The sequence below is a fragment of the Corvus kubaryi genome, unplaced genomic scaffold (assembly GCF_017639235.1).
Source record: "Corvus kubaryi isolate FWS band 111438036 unplaced genomic scaffold, C.kubaryi_AGA036_p1.0 37398, whole genome shotgun sequence".
NCBI classification, from domain to species: domain Eukaryota; kingdom Metazoa; phylum Chordata; class Aves; order Passeriformes; family Corvidae; genus Corvus; species Corvus kubaryi.
This window is the reverse complement of record NW_024581137.1, coordinates 56,267,301-56,287,407: the sequence shown is the minus strand read 5'-3', so window position 1 is coordinate 56,287,407 and position 20,107 is coordinate 56,267,301. Positions and strand designations below refer to the sequence as shown.

General features: G+C 44.3%; 1 protein-coding gene across 1 annotated transcript in view; it reads right to left on the bottom strand.

The window, feature by feature from the left end:
• The window catches only part of LOC121671641 (vasoactive intestinal polypeptide receptor), a 100,880-nt gene that overhangs the window by 44,030 nt on the left and 36,743 nt on the right, over positions 1–20,107 (bottom strand). The window contains exon 3 of the mRNA XM_042043662.1: positions 5,380–5,487. Coding sequence (XP_041899596.1) covers positions 5,380–5,487 — 108 coding nt within the window. The remainder of the gene's footprint in view (positions 1–5,379; positions 5,488–20,107) is intronic.

The following is a 20,107-nucleotide window of genomic DNA, read 5'->3' as shown; positions in this document are numbered from 1 at the left end:
ACTGAAAATGAGCATAAAATTTGGGAAAGTGCCCCACAAGCTTAGTTCTTCCTCTGAGGTTTACGGGCTCAGGTTAGACCGAAGCATTACACAGATTTTTATGTTCCAAGGTCAAATCCCAGCTCTGCCACAAGCCCGTGTGAAAATGAGCCAAGCCCGTGGTCTTCCTGACTCTCAGTTTTTCCACAGACTTTGGTAATAAAGTCTGATCATTTGTCAATGGAAAGGCAAATTTTTCAAAGCACCAGAAGTTGCATTTGCCATTTCCCAGAGCTGTTTCTCACTTTTTTGTGTAACACAAGTTTTCCCTAAAATGAGCACCAATGGAGTACATTGAAAATCTAAGTGACAGTATCAGAAAACACAAAATTTCTGCACTTGGAAATTGTCTCCAGCCTTTCAAAGTTCACTAGGTTTCCCAAACTTTCCCATTTCCTATCAGACTGGAGCTAAAACTTTTCAAGCTGTACTCCTGGAGATTTAATGAGATAGGAGACCAGGAGTTTATTACTCAGTTACACGTAATTAGCAATGTAGAGTGGAGGAGATTCACTGAGAGGTGGAAGCATCCCAGTGCCAGTAGGTTTGTGCTCCAGGCTCTCCTCTATGTTGTGGAAGAAGCTGAGGTGAGGACAGAGTGCCCTCCTTCACATGGTATTAGTTAGAGCCAGGAATTAATCTAGGTTTTTTTTGTGGGGTTTGTATTTAATTTTGATCGATGTTACCACTGTCAAACTGGTGTGCCTGTTCCTGAAAGCAACGAGATGAGGTTTCCCTTAAAAAAAAACCCAAATATTTTCACTTGAAAAAGCCACAACTAACTCTCATTTATTATAACAATAACCTCATAATGTCTTGCAAGAGCTCAGTGTTCTGCTTTCACAGAGTCCCAGAATGGTTCAGGTTGGAAGGGACCTCTGGAGGTCATCGGGACCAAAACCCCTGCTCAGGTAGGGTCACCTAAAATGGAAACATGACCAGATGCCTTTTGGGTATTCTTGGAATCCTTCAAGGATGGAGACTGAGCACGCAAAACTTGTCTCAGAATTTAGAATCACAGAATCATCATAGAATGGTTTGGGTTGGAAGGGACTTTAAATTCCAGTTCTAACCTCCCTGCCATGGGCAGGGAACTTTCCACGAGACCTCCTTGTTGTCACTGAGAGGAATTTCCTTCCCTTTGACATGATTTATTCATGACACAGCAGAAGAGGAGGGAGGAGTTTGTGGAACAAAGATAAAACCAGAACATTTTCTTTATCAGAGGTGTTTCATCTGGGTAGGAGTTGAACACTGAACAAATGAACTGAATAAATGCACAAAGCTGTTGTCTATGCCTCGTTCTTCAGGTTTTTTTCTCTTAATTTCTTTCTGCCTCTCATCGGTTTCAAACACACCCTTCAAACTCAGAGACATGTCTGAAAGTTCCTGTTACAGGTAGGGTTTTACATCTTTGATCTTCTTGGAAAAAACCCTCTTCCTGGCTTTTAATGGGAGTTTGAATTCATACGAAGAGATTTGAGGTCAACCATGGCTCAGGGGTGTCGGCTTTTGCCCCCTCTTGCTTCCCTTGCCCTTTTCTGCAATAGCTTCTAAAGCAGAGGGAAGGTGTGCTCTGCCCAGCAATCAGTCCTGCTTCTCTAGCATCATATTCCACAGACATAAATCGATTTTTTCAAACAGAAGTTATTAAAACAGTAGCACTTCTATTATTTACCCTTCTTGAGATGCTGCTGAGCCCACTGGCACCTCTCTACTTTCATTTTTATTATTGATCTGCCCCACTGTTCCTGGGAAACACCTGAAACTTGCAGACAGCTTGCACTAGGCTGGGCGCTGAAGTGCTTAGGCCTGGGAAAAACTTGTGGGCAAGATATTTTCCCAATTTGCTTTCTCTGCCTCAGTCATGATCTCACAAGAGTGCAACTTCTGCTCAGAGTTTCATGTTGTTTCACAGTTTTGTATCTCATAACTTCGTGTCATAGTAGAACCTGTGGCATTGGGTCAGCACCTCAAGCAAGACGCACTTAATTTTCCTCCTTTCTTGTTTTTCACATCACTTGGCCTGCAGTTATTACTGCCATGTGTCCAGTGCCCTGAAACTTCCTGCACCCCATTTGTGGGGCAATACTCAATTTTCCCTTATTTTCCTTTTCCCTTCCTGCACATTTCATTTCTAAGTGTGAAGATCCTGATCCTTAATAAATACAGATAATTCCCCCCTTCTTAACAACTACAGTGTTCCCCTTGATTAAGCACCTTTTGTAAACCGCTTGTTTTCTCATCCTAAAAGCAGAGCTGTCAAACTTTAGGATAAATTTCTCACTAGATCTTTTGATCCTGCAATCATAGGATTCCAGGCAACATTTACAAGAAAAAGATGCACATTTCTGGGTAGAGGTGGAGGTGTAACTCCAGTCCTTCAGAGGAGTGGGGCACAAGCATTGTGACACCTCAGGTGCAAATAAATCACGGAATCATAGAATGGTTTGGGTTGGAAAAACCCTCTAAGATCATCGAGTTCAACCATTAACCCTGCACTGCCAAGGCCACCATCAAACCATGACCCCAAGTGCCACATCCACATGTTTTTGAGCACTTCCAGGGATGGTGATGCCCTCTATGAGCCTCCTTTTTTCCAGGTAATTCTGCCTTTTTGATGTGAAGGTTACACTTGGACAACAGAGCACCTGAGCAGGTCAAGGGCTCTCAGTGAAGAGACCTCCATAAAAAACACACCCAACTTCTTGGGATTTTTTAATGACCATTGTAGAAAAAACCAATGGGTATGGTTCATTTTGGGGTTCTTTAGAGAAGTGGTGATACCTTCTCCTTATCTGCTGCTGTCTGCTCATCCCTATCCTCGTTTTATTCAGTTTTTGTTCCAGTTTCAGAAGCAATGAAGAATAAAAAGTGTTCATCAAGGAGGGGAAAGGAGAGGGGAAATAAATTTAGAGCAGCTGAGGAAAAAAAGGAGTTTGGCAAGCCCAAAACTCACATGGATCTCAAATCACTGAGTGGGATTCCAGAGCTTGGTTATGCCCACCCCCTTAGGTCAATTAATCTCACAGCTGAAGTTTAAAAACTGTCAGTGCTAATTTAACTTGTGCATGGTGGACAATTTGCTTTTAGAGAAACTGTGAGACATAAATCCCTATTACAAATGTCATCCTCCACGTATCGAAAGAGAGCTGGAACACTGGTCAAGGGGTGGAAAGCAATGCACTTTCATAATGAAAGGTGCCAAAAATATTTTCATCCATCTCCCTCACATGGCACTGACGAACATCATGAAATAATGAAAATTTTCTGGATCTGTGAATGCCATAAAAATTAATGTCAAATGACATCAGGACGGTGTTAGGCATTTTAAGGTTTTTAAATGCCATGAGATATTTTATCCGTTATTAACCATGAGATGGGATATTAGTCATTTGAAGAGCTTATTCTCCATGAGGCATAGAAATCACATTAACTCTTTTTCTCCTGGTACTTCACCCTTTTCCTGCTGTAAATACATAAAAAGATTTTCTCTGGCTGACAACTTGATAAAAACTTTCATGCTCCTGCAAAGGGATCAAAGATTACGACACAAACATTAACCAGATGATTGAGTTCCTTGAAAGCTGTTCAATGACACTCACTGCTACAAAGGAGGAGCTGCTTCACAACCTCAATTTTGCAACAAATCCTATAAAACAGGAGGCAATTTTCCCCTGCCTTAATTTAAGACCATCTCTGCTTTCCCTGCTTGGTAATGGTGGTACGAAGTGGCTGTCTCAGAGAAAATCAAAGCTGCAGCTTCTGCTTTGGGAATGGCATCAGTTGTTCTGTTTGTGCTCTGCTGGGGTGGGATTCACCCCTATTGGAAGACATTCCTGTCTGCCAGTGCCACTCCACAATCTTTTGATTGCAAATGGGGAGAAATATGTGATTTATAGATGCTATTAAACTCATCCTGGAGTGGGAATCTAAAAACCAGCTGAACTGAACCTCTAAGGAACCTGCTTCTCATCTCTGACTGTAAAACCAACTCAGAGAGAGATTTACTTAGGGAAAACTCTAAAATCAGTTGATACAAATGCCATTTCAGATTGGAAATTTGGTTTCCTGAATACAGGTATCTTAACACCAGCTGAGGAATCCTCAGGGATTTCAGATCGCCCAGAATTTATCAAATCCTACCAGATGTTTATGGTTAAAAATATGAATGGAGCTCTCAGTGTCTGTGCTGTGGGCGCCTTGCTGTGAGCTCAGCTCTGGTGGGATGATGCATTAGAACGAGTTTTTGAGAGATTTTTCCTGCCTGTTTCACTAACTCTGCTGGTATATAAACCCCAGTGAGCGAATGCTGTGCTGGGGAGAGGGCACAGAGCAGGAACAGCAGGTAATTATTCCACATGGCTGATCCAATGCACAGGGGTCTTGTCCTGCAAGATGTGATATCACAGCAGCTTCTGCCTCTTTTCCCTGGGTGTTGACACAGGAGTGATGAGCTACCAGGGAATTTTGGAAATGGGGAAGTCAGCACTAGGATGGGACTCCAGGGATTTTGAATTTCCCTTCTGTGTCTGCAAAGAATTTTGGTGTGGCCTTGGCCAAGTTGTGTAATCAGCGTGTGCTAGTTAATGAGTGCAGTGCTCTGGCCTGTTGAACCGGGATGATATTGTGTCCCTACCCCCTCATTCCTAATCTGTTCTGTGTGTTTGCACTGCAAGGCTCTAACAATGGGGGATCAGCTCGATGCAAGATCTGCAGTGCAAAAAACCTTAATTCTCTGTGAAGGCCTGCAGGGCTTCTATAATAAAAATGGTGAAAAATGACTACAAACTACCAGGAGACACCATCAGCCCTGTTGCTGCATGGCCCCTTGAGACCTGAGTTTTAAACTAAAGCTTCTCAAAACACCCCGACCAGTGAGTTAAGCTACTTCCTCCATTAACCTCTCCTGCCCATTCTTTGTCAGGTTAATTCTTTAGCCCGTGGCCAAATTTGTCATTCCAGCAGAAAAAAAAATTACTTTATTACGTACAGTTCCAGCTTGTTTCTTTTCTGTCAGAGACTTAATTAATGATTGTGCTAAGCTGCTCGTTTTGCACAACAAACACAACTATTGCACAGGTTGATTCAATTTTCACTGCGCAACATCCATATTATTGGATTTCCCCAGGAGCTATTTTTGCATCCCTGTGATCCACAGTAGTGGTGCTGCAAGTGCAGGGAGGATGTTTTAATGTTTGGGAATTAATAGATGGCTTGGAAACCTCCTTTACCTTGGGCTAAGAGCTGGTTTCTCCCTCTTTATTGAGATGTTCCCCCTGTGGAATGATGAGAAACCCCTGGGAGTGAAGCCATGGAGCTGTTTTGGGATTTGCTTACCCAGGAAGGAGGTCAGGAACCTGAAGTACTTGGGACATGGCCGTACCACGACTTCTCCCACCTCTGCTTCAGGCCAGCACGTGATGTTGTCCCACTGCCTCCTGCAGCCTGGGGAAGAGAGAAAAGCAGATAGTGGAACCCTCATGAGTGGGACCTGCTAGGTGCAGCAGAGCAGCTCTGCAAAGGTTTGTGGAGCCCCTCACCCCGGCCCAGGCACGTTTTGGAATGAAACCCACAGAAATATTCTCTTTAAACATGCAGTTTTCAGCTCCACCAGTCCCTGAAATTCAGCACTGTAATTTTCCAGAAATCAGTATGGAAAGAATGGCAGATAAGTGCAAGAACCAGGCAAATCAGGCTTGATAAAGAACAGTGCCTTCTCCTGGATTAAAAAGGCAGAAATGCCTAATTAAATATCTCTCTTGCTTGCCCTTGTCACTCACTGTTGCACTAAAACACCTGATCTGAACCTGTGAGACACTCTCCCCTTCCTCCTCTGCTTCCCTCAAATGTCATCACCTTTTTCTTCCCATTGCAATGGTTGTGCAGCTCTCACAGCAGGAAGGGGACATGGATGACAATCAAGGGATCAGGGCCCAAATCCCTTCACCGGAAGCTGACTTTGCTTCTTAAAAAGGGAGAAGTCACAAAACACTGCCGGAGGCTGAGCAGGGACAGTGCTGTGGCCAGGATCCCCATGGAAGGGTGGGGAAAGGTGGCACATCCTCAGCTATCCAAGCTAGGAATGAAGGAATAACCAACACAGGCAGAAAACACAAGGTTTTGTCAAAATGAGACGTTGCTGGAGTTTTTCTGGGTAGAATTAAGGCTTTCTTGGAAAGAAAAAGTGGCACGTCCTTTCCACAGAGTTGTAATGTTCTGATTTTGCCCTTTTATTTCTCAAAAGGCATTAATAATACCCCTGCATGCTGCACTGTTGGATCATGTAACATTAACCCTGAAGCCAGAAGGAGTTGGCGGATCTGAATTTAAAAAAAAAAAAAAAAAAAAAAAAAAACAACAAAAAAAAAAACCAAACACATTTCTACATCGATGTGTTACAATTTTAGAGTTCTGAGAAGAATTTTGACAACCTTTCCCCCCCTGCTTTATATTTCCAACAGACAGGCATTTCAGTTGCTGCCTGGGTGAGATGGATGGGTTGTCAGCTGAGCTCCCTTTTCCCAGCACCTGTGCTCTCCGTTATTTTTCACACCCCATTAGATGGCAACACTCCCCCAAATGTGACTCACGCGCTGTTAAGGTCAACAGCCCCACACGAGAGAGACTGGGATGTGAAGAACAGAGTGGTGAGGAAATGTGGAGGAAATATTTCTCACGTGCCAGCAAAGGGAGCTGTGAAACCCCTGTCAGGCTGCACTTGTTGGTAATCACACCCTGCTCTGAAATTCCTCCTTTAAATCATCTTTTACTACTTGAGCTAAGGAGAGGGCTGGTGCCATCACCAGCCCGTGCAGAGCGAGGCAGAGCTGTCTCAGATCAATAGAGAGCACGCAGAAAGGCTTTGAAGCTGAGAAAGAACCCTTAGCTCGCTTTCAAAGTGATTGTACAGGCTTTTTCCCCCCTCTCCTTTCATGAACAAACTCAAATGAAGTCCTGAGCTGAGTTTATCGGAGCCTGCAAAATGGAATAACTGATGGTATCTCCTTCGTGCATCTCTCCTGCAGAGTTCATTAACATTCAGGTTTCAGGGTCCTTATATCAGGTGCCCAGCTCAGTTCCCACAGCCTCTTACTTATCTCCCAGCAAACAGCCAGCAGCTCCAAAAGTATCAGGATATTAAAGATTCCATGGAAAATGATTCCATGGTGGGATTTTTCACGTCCTACAATCATTTCCTCCACTGACTGCAATAATTTAGAGTGCACCCACTACCTCAGGATAGGTTATAATGGAAACTAAAATACAAGGTGATAGCAGCAGATGGCTTTTTAAATGCCCTGAATTATGCACTCGGAGAGTTTTGGTGATCTGTATCTTTGTTGATATTTTTCAGCACCAGCTGTGATGCATATAGAAAGCTTTTAGGTGTTCACTTTTGAAAGTAAAAGCTTTTTTTTCCGATTAAAAGAAAGTGAAACTGGCTTTGCAAGACACATAAAGTGTATTTTTACAAATTATTGCCTCTGTAAACACACCTTGTACTTGCCCATTAGTTCTTATGACAACAATCTTCCTCATTGCTTCCCCAGACATGCTGAAAATATTTCTGCAATAAATAAAGAAGGCAATGGAAAGCAGAACTCTGGATGGTAGTGCCTGTCACCACAGGATCAGAGAATCTTGGAATGGTTTGGGTTGGGATGGTCCCTAAAGATCCTCTCATTCCATCTCCCTGCCACTATCCCAGGTTGCTCCAAGCCCCGTCCAACCTGGCCTTGGACAATTCCAGGGATGGGGCAGCCACAGCTCCTCTAACAGGTCTGTGTCTTTCTTGTGCTAATTATCTACAGTTCCGGAAAATGAATAATTTTAGTGGAGAGAATAACTGGAGTTTAAAGAATTGGAACAACTGAAGATTGATACCTGCAGGGTGCTGCACATGCACAGTCCAATGCTGCAGTCATCCCATCACAACATCAGGTAAAAATCTGTGCCCTTTCATCTGACCCAGCACACAGACAATCTTTATCAAGGAACCTTCCAGAAAATGCTTTTTTTTTCTCCCAAGCTGATAGACTTTACCCTGGAAAACTGCTGGGATCAGGGGGCTGGCAGGCAAAAAACTATTTGAGGGCAGGAACAGCTGCAATGTGCCTTGGAAGAAGGAAATCGGTCTCTTCCCTGTGGTGTCACTTGGATATAGCAAAGATGACAATTTTGGCCTGATCACGTCATGTTTGGGAATTGATAAGTGCTTCTTCATTAATTAATTATAAATGTTGTCTTCCACCTTGCCCTCAGTCTCTGCAGGAAGGATGCAAAGGTATTTATCAACCCTCACCCAGTGCAGCAAACGAGTCAAAAATACACCTACTCTTCGTTTCCATCAAAAGAACTGCTCTGCTCGTGTGCTTGTCACCAAAACGCCACGGGATGCACACTGCCAGGGGCGGTGCTTTGCCTTGGCAAGGATCACAGGTGAATCTGGAGAAGCTGTATAAAAGTAAGTGTGAGGCCTTTCCTAGTCAGCAGCACTTACCACATCTCTGGGTATCCAGATACACTCTTTAAACTCTGATCATTATAAATAATAAATAAATAAATAGAATTCTTTTTTAAAAAAGAGAAGGTTTTTTTTCCATTTTAATTGTTTTAACTGTGACTTCCACACACTCAGCTTTGCCCTGCCCTTCCTTGCCAGACCATGAAGTGCTCTCTGGAGCTGAATATCTTCTTCCAGAGGGCTGCAGGGAGAAATCCTTCATGCCTCTAAAGAAGCTGGAGCTCAGATCCCGATATCCAGCAGCTCAGCCTTCCTCTTTGCAAGTCAAATGCCCCACAAACAAGCCAAGGGCTGCATCAGCCTCACTTAGAGCCCTCCTCTAAGAGGTTCTGGCTCAGAAGAAGCTGAAGACCAGTGACACAGTGCTGGCTGCAGGGAGTTAGGAGGCCCCAGCACAGCTGCAGGATGTTCACCTTTCCCACTGCCTCTGCTGAAAGTTCACCAGAGCTCAGGCCCTCATTTCCTCTCCCTTTAAAAGGTTAATAAACAGAAAACAGGTCAATTCTCATGAGGCACAGTGGTTTGCAGAACTGGCAGACTGGAGTGTAAAAACCCATTTATTGGAGTCATATCTACACTTACAGCAAATCACGGTCAAAGCTTATCTAGGAAGCAGCAGAGAATAACTTTCTCTCATGAATAAACATGAATTCCAGGGCTTTGGCACAGCCCTGAGATGGGACTCAGTTTGGCTGAGGAAAGAAATGAATGGCAGCAGGCTGGTGTCAGGCACTCTCTGACCACAGGTGAACTCCCACTTCAGGAAAAAAAAACCCTTTCAGCACATCAGTCTTTCACTGAATCATGGAATTATTAAGGTTGGAAAAGATCTCCAAGAACATCAAGTCCAACCTTTGACCGCACACCACCCACCAAACCCTCACACCAAATTCTCCCTCAGGCATGGGGTGACTCCAGGTCTCTTCTGAATGACATTCCCACACATTTTGCTCTTGGAATCCCTGTTCAGATGCAGAGATGCCCATTTGATGCCTGGGGTGTCTCGGGAGCTCTCAGTACCCACAGGGATAACAGCGAGGCAAAGGCGCAGCTTAGTTAAGCCGGGCTGAGCTATCCCAGGGCACCATCACAGCCTGGTGTGCTGCAATAAAATCTCATTTTCTCTCCCATTCCATATCAGCGGTCAGTTTGCAAGCTCCCAGGAGTCAGGACTGTAAACAGCCATGGGGTGACATTTATTGTCCCCCTGAGGAGCCCAACCTTGGTGCTCACCCGTGGCTTGCCCGGCTTGGTCTTGTTACAACCATCTCATTACAGCCAATTATCACTGCATCAATCTCCCTGTCCCAGCTGAGCACTGATCTCCGGCCTGACTGAAGGAAACAGGCTCCAAAAGTTGGTGCCTGCAACTCTCCATAACTCAGTTCCACCCAGGCAGCTTGGATTTAATCACAGTGGAGGAAAACCCATCTTCAGCCTTGGGTCACTACTGCCAGCACAGACTCTGATGAGCAGAGACCTCCCAAACGAGGGACAATTTTCTATTTAAAAGTTGTATGAAATAATAAAAAGTTCCATATGTAGATTCTTTTTCTCCCATAAATCTCTTAAATGCAATTTGATTTTGCTTCTGAACCCAGGGAAAATTTTTAGAACTCACAACCTCCTGCACCAAGGCATTGCACGGTTTAAGTGCCCACTGACAGAAAAATTATATCCCTTTCTGAACTCACTTTGAACCTGCTCATTGCTGGTTTCACTAGGAATTGCTCAGTTCTTTTACAAAGAAGAAATATTCACAGCCTAACCACAATATCCCTTTTCCTGGTGAGAAAAACCATAAAATCCTCTTTAATGTCCCTTCTTGGGCATCTCTTTTTCAAGCTGAAGTGTCCCAGCCTATTTAGTAGCTCCCAGGATGGAAACAGCTCCCTATCATTTCTCCCTTGTATCTTTGGTGGGTTTAATTCTACCCCATCGTGCCCTGGGCTTGCAGAATAGGGGTTTGTCTTGGGGGTGACTTTATGATTTGTATTCCCTATCATTGCTCTATGCACAGAAATTAATTTTGTGCCTGTTTTTCCACAACAGATTGGATTTGGCTGGGGTTAGCTTGGCTCTGAGGTTTCACTAAATGCATCCTCCCTCTCTTCCCTGAAAGAGTCACTTCTGTGCCCTCCTGTCCTCAGTGCCACTCACACTCCAGCATCCCTTGGGCATCTCTCCTCCTCCAGCTCCATCTCCATTTGTATCACCACTGACAGCCTGCTCTGCAGCAAACCCATCCCCTCAGAGCTCCCCTTTCAGCTTCCCACAGCTTTGTGCTGAATTTGGATATTTTTTGCCCGTTGTGCTGCCTGCTCTCCCTGCAGCACTGCAGGCAGGATGTGACAGAGGAACCAGCCAGCTGAAGGAAAGCCACAATCCTGCCAGGGCATGTGACCCCTGACACGGTGGCATTTCCTTCCCACCACTGATGAGCTCTGCTGGTGCTCTGGTGCTCCTTTGCTCATCGCTCACTGAGGGACTTGCAGCTCCAGTTCAGCAGAGAAGGGACCTGGGCCATCACAGAAAGCCAAAAGGATCCCAAAATTCAGGATAAGTGAAAAGAGTTTGTTTTGGACTTTGCCTCAATAACTGTGTCAAGAGAGAGACTGTGATTTCATTTTTCCCACTCAGTCCAAGCTGGACTTGATGATCTTAAAGGTCTTTTCCAACCTTAACAGCTCCATGATTCTATCACAAGAGCACCATTAGTTACTGTAAAACCTGGTTTGCACTTCTGCAGTGACTGCCAGTAGAAGCTGTTCAAGCACTCAATGGGAATATATTAAAAAATAACTTTCTTCCTAAATATTTGCAGGAATTCGACTCAAAGATGTATGAAGGAAATCTCACCTTAAAACCCCCAAACTGAGTCATTCTAATCAGTGTGAAAAAATATCACCAGTGTCTGCTGCTGGAGGATGATTTTTAAGCATGAAAATCCTACAATATTTTCCACCATCAACATCTATTAGGAAACAATTTTTTAAAAACAAAAGTTTGTAGTCTTTCAGCCTTTTTTAACCAACAAACTAAACAAACGCTTGACCTTTTTCTTCCCTCCAGAACACCCTTTTCATAAATCAAACCAGTGAGCTGAGCTCTTCTGCCTAACTACAGAACATGTGAACTGAAAGATCCAAGATTTAAGACAAAGATTTACAAAGGCCGTTGCCAAAAACATGACTTATCTCCTGAGCAGCCTCTAAACAAGATCTCCAGTGCTCTGACACTGAGCATGCTTAAAGGATTATTCCAGGGTTTCCTCATTCAAATCAACTCTCTTCCAGGAGATGTAGACAACTGGATTTACAGAGAATCAGACTTTGAATTTAGGTACCTTCTTAGATGGTTTTTCCCATACTGGCATCTCCAGAAAGAAATTCATAGTGGCTTGATCTCTAGGACCGCTCTTCCCAACATAACTTACAGTGTATGCAATATTCCCCAGAGTACTTATCCCAGGTAAAAAGGGTGGATACCATCATGAGGGTGCCCTGATACAGTCAATAACAACAGAAAAACAAAAAGAAAAGATGAGGAAGGAGAGATTTTTTAACCAGAAATCTCACGGGATGTGAGAGGGACAAACACAAGCTGCTGTCAGAAGCAAAACCTTTGCATAGATGGATTTAATCTGAGATGTTATCCAGAGCTTTCAAAATACTTTGAATTTATTTTCGACTGCATCAATGTCACTTTTCCCTTATTTCTGTAACCTTTGCACATCTAAGGCTGTGTGCATTTATCTATTATCTCATGTTTAAAAAAAAAGGAACCAAAACTCCTGCTGGCATTTAAAAGTGTGACACATTCTCCAAACTAAAATGCCTTTTCCAACACAAATTTGTGTTCACTAAGTGGCTGCTAATCCCGACAAGCCCCAGGACAGCTGTTCCTGAGTCAAACAAACACTGCTGCTTGTTAGAGAGCTTCCAGCCAGGACGAGTCAGCAACGGGCAAAACCAAAGCAAAGCCTCCACCCCTGTTGTGTTTTAAGGCAGAAAACAGATGTTGGAATGTCTAAATGTCTGCGGAGAGGTGAGGTCAAGGCACAGATCAGCTCTCAGCTCCACAGGGAGGAGTGCTGAGGTGCTGTGTGGGCCTGTGTTGGAATTTCATCCTGTTGCTGGTCGGTGTCTGCACTTCAGGGGGTTGGATGGGCTCAGACAAGCAACTGAGGGACCACTGTTAGAAACATGGAATTGGTAAGGTTGGAAAAACATTTTAAGGCCATTGAGGCCAAGAGTTAACCCAGCATCACCATGTTCTTGGCTAAACCGTGTCCCCGAAACCCAAATGGGAATCAGCAGTGCTCACTGGAGAGGTGGGCAGTGGGTCACAGGGCAAGGATGGACAGAAAAGAACCATCTTTAGGGAAAACTTTGCTGATTATTGTGTCCTCAGAAAGAGACTCCTGGTCTGGAAGAACAGCATCAACTTCAGGCTGGATCAAAGCAGCCAACACCAAAGCCTGGGGGTGGTTCTCAGGGTTCAGGTTGGGTTTACCACTGTGACAAGACTGTTCCCTCTTCCTCTTTCAGGGGCCAGATTTTGTGGCAGAGTCCACAAAGGTTCTCCTCTGAGAAATTCATGGCAGATTTCTTCATTTTGAACTTCCAGCAAGTGGGTTCCACCTCTGTAAGAGCTGCAGCGTGGAAGTGTTTGGGAAGAGTCCCAGAGGGATGAGGGAAAGGTGAAGGAAGACCATTTGGAAGTACCTGTCCTACTGTGTATCGTGGCCATTGCCAAAGAACTGGGAGAAAAATTTCTGTTAAATAAAAGGAAGCTTGAATTTGGTACTGATCCTAAAAGAGAGTCTGGGGTTTAAGGTCCTAATGTCCCATGGCTGAACCTTCTGCTGTTGTAGGAGAGACCACCCTGTCAAGGAATGGCAGGGACTGATGTCATATGTGGGAGTTCCCCAGTGCTGCTGCTCAGAGCAAGAATGAAATTAAGGGGCTCTTTGTATCACCTGGGTCAGAGTAATAGGAAAAAAGTAAATTAAAAATTAATAAAAGAGAACATGGCAAAAAGTCCAGCAGGTCCTTTTGCCTTTAGAGAGACCATCAAGATCAAACATATTTTAGACTGAGCTAAACTGTTCTCCAGGTTTCTTTGAGTGTGTTTTCTGGATCCTCAGGGTTTGATTTAGCTGGACAGGAGTTGTCATTTAATGCCATTCTTGATGCCCCAGGATTTTTTAAGAGGTTGATGAAGGTGGTAGAAGACCTCTGAGAGTTCTACACTGCTCTGAAATAACAGAATCACAGAATCTTTGGTGACCCCTAAGGTCACCAAATCCAACCACCAACCCAACACCACCACGTTCCCCACTGATCCACATCCTCAGGTGCCACATCCACAGTTTTTCCCTGCCCTACTTTGGGCACTCTCTTGACCTTATCACTCTCTACAGCTCCCTGAAGGGTGGTTGTAGTCAGGTGGGCTTGGTCTCTTTCTCCAGGCAGCAACTGACAGAACAAGAGGACACAGTCCTAAACTGCAGCAGGGGAAATATAGGTTGGGTATCAGGAGAAATTTTTTCGTGGAAAGAGTGGTGAAATACTGGAATTGTCTGCCCGGGGAGGTGGTGGAATCACCATTCCTGGATGTGTTTAAACAAGATTGGACGTGGCACTCGGTGCCATGGTTTAGTTGAGGTGTTAGGGCATGGGTTGGACTTGATGATCTTGGAGGTCTCGTCCAACCTGGTGATTCTGTGATTCTGTGAGTTCTTGAGCTGGATCAGCTATGTGGTGCCTGCTCCAGCACCTGGAGAGCTGCTGATAACAGGATTGTCCCACAGATCCCACTGACACCTCGTCTGCCCCAGCAGGGCTTATGCAACTGGGAGGTGAGAATTCACTTGAACTTTCCCAAGCAAGGAGCTATTAATTATTTCTTATCTTGCTGCACTATAAACAGATGGTGATGAATAAACAGGCTCCTAATTTAAACTTCATCAATGTTTTTTTCCAGCTTGATTTTTAATTTCCATATGTTCACTGCTTCTCCTCCCACCAAACTTGTTTTGACTTCTTCAGGGGGGACTGATAGAGACCCCCCCAGGCTCCAAATTTGGCTTTTCAAGCCAGCCTCCACTCTAAGCCTATGGAACAGAAAAATATTCAGAGTTTAAACAGCATGAGCCATTTCCCACCTGGATTTTTTTCCATGGTGATGATGAGGTTGTAAGACTCACCTCTATTGCCCACAACAAGTGTGAGGCATGTGCAAGTTAAGCAGATGTGGACAGGCAGTGGGAGAGGGAATGACACTATTTTTTTCCATGTTTTCCACTTTTCAGACTTTGTAATTGGGTTTTATTCTGCTTCCAAGACAGACAGGGCTAGAGAGCAAATAAAAAGTGCAGTGCTGAAGGACTGGATGTATCAGGACAGGTTGGACAGGGCTTGAAGCAGCCTGGGATAGTAGAAGGTATCCCTGCCCATGGCAGGGACTGGAATGAGATGACCTTTAAGGTCTCTTCCAACCCAAACCATTCCATGACTCACCCCACCCAGACACGAGTCACAGCTCCTTATTCAGCTACCATCCCTAAATGACTCTCCTGCTTCTGAAAGAGTATCTGATTGCAGAGCAAATTAATTAGCAATAATAGTATAAACAGATAATGAGCTGAGCCAGCCAACCTAGACCTGATTGATTTTCCTGCCTTTTAAACAAAGAGAGGGCTACTTTTTAAATTTATTATAATTTTATTTCTGTGCTTCAGTTTAAGCTGAAGTGTTTGTAAATTACAGCCATGGAGAAGAGAAGCTTTCCTGAAAACAAACCCAAAAATACTCCTCTGTGCTCTGGGACCATTACATAAAAGATGCAAGAGGAAATCAGCAGGAAGCAGTGCAGTGGTGATTCCTGCCTTGCAGCCTTCAGGAGCTCAGTCACACTTCATAGAGAGGGATTTGCCTCCATCTGTGAGTCTGGGAAGCAAAACCCCCATATCCCAACCCTTGGGAGAGCTTCCCTACTGCTGCTCCGTGTGTTATCAGCTGAGCAGCCACCATGTTGCATACAGATGTCCTGACTGGAAAAGCATCTGGAGCTAAATCCTGATTTTTGGTGGGGCTGGGATTGCATTCCTCACTTCTGAAATACAGAATCATGGAATAGTCTGGTTGAAAGGGACCTTTAATGATCATCTTGTCCAACCCCCCTGCCATGATTTCACCTCATCTGGCCAAGTCCCCTCTGGCTAGTGAACACCAGGACAGAGATCATCTGTGAAATGTGGTTTTTCCTACGCACCTGAGCTGCTCACTAAGATTCCCCTAATTTTAAGTATTTTGACATCAGGTAAGACAATCTGAACGGGATTCATCATATCCTGAAAGAGATGCCTACACCTGGCCAGAACACACCAGAGATACCCAAAACCAAGTGAAAATCCCTCACCAAAAGTCATTCCCATGCCATGGCTATTTGCTCATGTAAAACTGGTCTCAGCCTACCTATCCTTGATTTTAATGGCAAAGAATCCACTCCTGTGTTGAATCACATATGTCATTTAATGTCTTTGCAAGTTATTCCAGCATGGAGTTAAAAAACACCAGGGCAGAGGAGTGCAAGGTGTGAGAAATGAGGCAACTCTTAAAAAGATTAATTTATTGAAAACAGAAAAAGTGAAAAATTACAGAAATCAGAAAAATATAAAAATTTGGGATCCTATGGCTCGGTAGATGGTATGCCCAAGGAGCGCAGGGATTTGAGATCTTCTGGCTGAGACAGCACTAGACCTCAGGTAGAGAAAAAGAACTTGCAGTGCTGGGCTGACTTTAAAAAATTACTAAAAGCCCCTTAAAAGGGGTAAGGCCTTTAATGCCCAGCACCGATGTCTCCCACAGCTAGTCTGGAGGGAGCAAGAGGGGAAAAGAGAAGAGGGCCGGCCTCTCGGCTTCATTCTTTTTATAGTTTTTGCTCCGCCCCCAGTCCGCCCACAGCCCGCCCACAGCCCGCCCCTTCGGTCCAAAGCGATTGGTGCTTTCCCTTTGATGGATCATCTCCGTCCACCAATGGCTCATCGTTGTCAAGGGGGGGTGGTATCAGTTTGAGATAAGGGGAATACAATGCCTTCCTTAAAATTCAGGTATTCAGGTTGCCATGGAACTTGCCTGCAGAGTAATGGTCGTGGCTAAAAATAGCTGCTGGCTATTAAGACTGGGTGGGGGTTTTGGCCTTGGAATCAAAATGCAAGTGAAACACCTACAAAAAGTATTAAAATACTTCCAACACACCTCAAAACACTTGGAAAAGTACACAGTAAACACAGGAAAGGTAACTCTTATGGTGTACCAGTGGTTTGAAGTTTGAGAAGGGGCAAGTTTGTGATTTTTAACTGGAAAAATTTTAACTGGGAAGGGTGCAACTCTATTAATAAACTTTAAACAAATGGAAACACTGATAATGGAACTGGATTTTTGTACCTGGGCTGATGGGTTAATTGTAACATTCAATTTAAAAATAATTAACTCAAAATTAATTAATTAAAGCACTTAATATGCAAAGACCAAGCACAAATAGGGATTTCATGTATGACAAAGGCCAGTCCTGCTCATGAAATCCAGCCCTGTGCTGCAACACACCTGCATCCCACACACCCTTCCAGAAACTGGGCAAGCTCTGACACGAAGTCCATAAAATTCCCCTTCCTGCAGACCTGCAGAGAGGCTGTTGGGTGTCCTCTGATGGTTATAAACTTCCTGAAAAGCCCAGACTTTGCTCTCACAGCTGTTTGGTTCTCCTCTGTACACACTGCCAGCTTAAACGGCTTTCCTTGTGGGTTTCTCCCTCACTGCATCCTCTGCAGTATTTCCTGTGCTGGAAAACGAACTTCTCCTCATCAGAGGTCGGCAATATTTAGTGACCCCTTGGCTGTAGAATCACAGAATCACCAGGGTTGGAAGAAACCTTTAAAATTGTCAAATCCCACTGTCAAATTTCCTCAAATATGCGTAACTCCACAGGTACTGAATCACACTCCTAACAGGGAATAGAGGGATTCACATGGATCATCTCCTTCAAACCCCCTGCCATGGGCAAGGACACCTCCCACTATCCCAGGTTGCTCCATGCTGTGCCCAACCTGGCCTTGGACACTTCCAGGGATGGAAGATCTGAAAAGAAAACTTGGATTTCATGCATGTACAGCCCCTGTGAGGAAGGGGGGGTGTTTGAGGACAAAAGAGGATTAAGAAGGACTTCATTGTTTATCAGTGCAAATCTACGGGCTTATCCTGAGCCAGTGATCAACCTCAGCACCACCAAGTGCTCTTAACAAGTGACTAATCTGTCTGACACATCAAATTACAGCTGTGATGAAGCCCCTATGATCAATACAATTGATAATGGCTCCCAAACAAAAGCTTTCTTTCCAGAATGTACCGAAACACTGTGTTTATTTCCACTCATTTAATAAGAAAGGATAATGAATCACTCGTTAAACCTCAAGTGATTTTCTTTTTGCTGAAAAGGCGTGGAAAGTGCAGAAGGCAGCACAAGTACCTGGCCATAAATCAAAGTTTTACACTGCAGATCTCAAGGAGACTCAATTTCTTTTCACCCTCCTGTTGGGGGGATGGAACTGGGTTAAGATTACATTTTTCCTAAGAGTTTTACTAGGCTTTTTCTTTCCAGCAACACTCAGATGAAACGGTCATCACCTTCATATCATCACCTTCATGAGATTTCTCCACAAACTTCCCCCTCACCCCCAACCGTCAAAGTTCAAAGTTTGTTTTTACAGCTCAGCTTTATTTACTGAATTACGGAGCCCCACTCCAGAAAAACATCTTCTTTGACCTCCTTGTGCTCACATGCTGTGAACACTCCCCTAAATGGGAAGCACACTCTGTGTAGGCACTTGGAAATTACCTGTCCACACCAATTTCAAAACAGAGTTCTCCATACACTGATCCACCCACAGCCACCCATTTAAGAGATTCACAGATTTGGGTTTTTTATGTTGGTTCCGGGGGGGGGGCAGTGAGTGTCTGGATAATAAAATCAGGTATTGAGCTCCTAAAAACCTGCTGATGTTTTGGGGTAAATGGATGCCAACTGCTTTCCACAAAGGAAGGGACCTTAAAATCATCTCCTTCCAACTCCTGCCATAGGCAGGGACACCTTCCACTATCCCAGGTTTCTCCAAGCCCCATCCAACCTGGCCTTGGACACTTCCAGGGATCCAGGGGCAGCCACAGCTTCTCTGGGCACCCTGTGCCAGGGCCTCACCACCCTCACAGGGAAGGATTTCTTCCCCATATCCAATCTAAACCACTCTCTTTCAGTTCGAAGCCATTCCCCCTTGTCCTATCACTCCAGTTCCTCTACTGTCTCCATGGACAAAACCATTTTCCTGTGCTCAAAACTACAATTTCTGAATCAGTCCAATTTGTGAGTAGTGACTGGTGAAAATGTAGATTTATCCCAGCCCAATATTTCAGCATTCCATCAGGGAAAAAACCCTCCGAAGGATTTCTATATACTTGCTAATGCTTGGGTGTTAATGACTTGCAACATGGCTGCGTGTCTTTATTTCAGAATTGGGAAAAATACTTTCATTGGTTTAATTCTGCTGTTAGAGAGAAGAAAAAGCTGTTCTCAATTAAACTTCCCAATGAGAAAAATAATTTTGGAAAAGCAGGAAAACTATTTTCGCTTCAACTATTTCTTCTTCTCCTTGTAATGTACTGTATTTAATTGAATTTCTTTAAATATCCATGAAAACAAAATGAAGCATTTAGCTGGCTTTCAGATGAATGTTTTTATCAACCCTGAGTTCTCCCCTTGCTGGATTGCAGAAGAACATTTCTTCAAACGTCTCCATTTAACTGTACAGGGGCACTTGAAACAGCATCCAAATCAAGGAAAACCATCCCTTAGTAGATAAAAGCAGGGGCCAAAAGCCTTCCTGGCATCCAGTGAAGCTCCTCCTGGGATCAGCTTGTCCCAGGATTCTGTTCCAATATTGCCAATGGAGACTTTTCTCTTCCACTTCTCCCTCTTTAAGGAGGAGGGGTGCAAATCTCAAGCAGGATATGCATTTTCCCATCCCTTTCCTCAGCAAAATGGTCCCTTCTTTTTGGGTCCTGGCAGTCTAACGTGGGTCCCTACACACCTTTTACTTTCAGAGATGGGACTGGTAACTGGAGAGAGGCATTTGGAGGGCGAGAGATCCAACTGGATGCTTTTACTTGGGGTTTTGCAGCTCTGCTGCAGGACAGGGTGAGATGGGATGGGATGGGATGGGGCAGCACCAAAATCTTATTCCTTTCCTGATTATTGAAGGAGGGAGTGGCTTAAGGCCACTTCCTTCCAGGGGGATTTCTCAGTGTGGTGAGCGCTCCATGAACAAGGAGAGGATCTCGGCTGCCTGTCCCAGCTCCAGAGATACTTCACAGCCTTGGAGCACCCTCTGCTTCACCACCAGGACAGGAGCAATTTTGGCATAGGGAAGGGAGGGCAGTTCAGTCAAAGGAGATGGTCACAATGACTTCCCTTGGAGCGATCCAA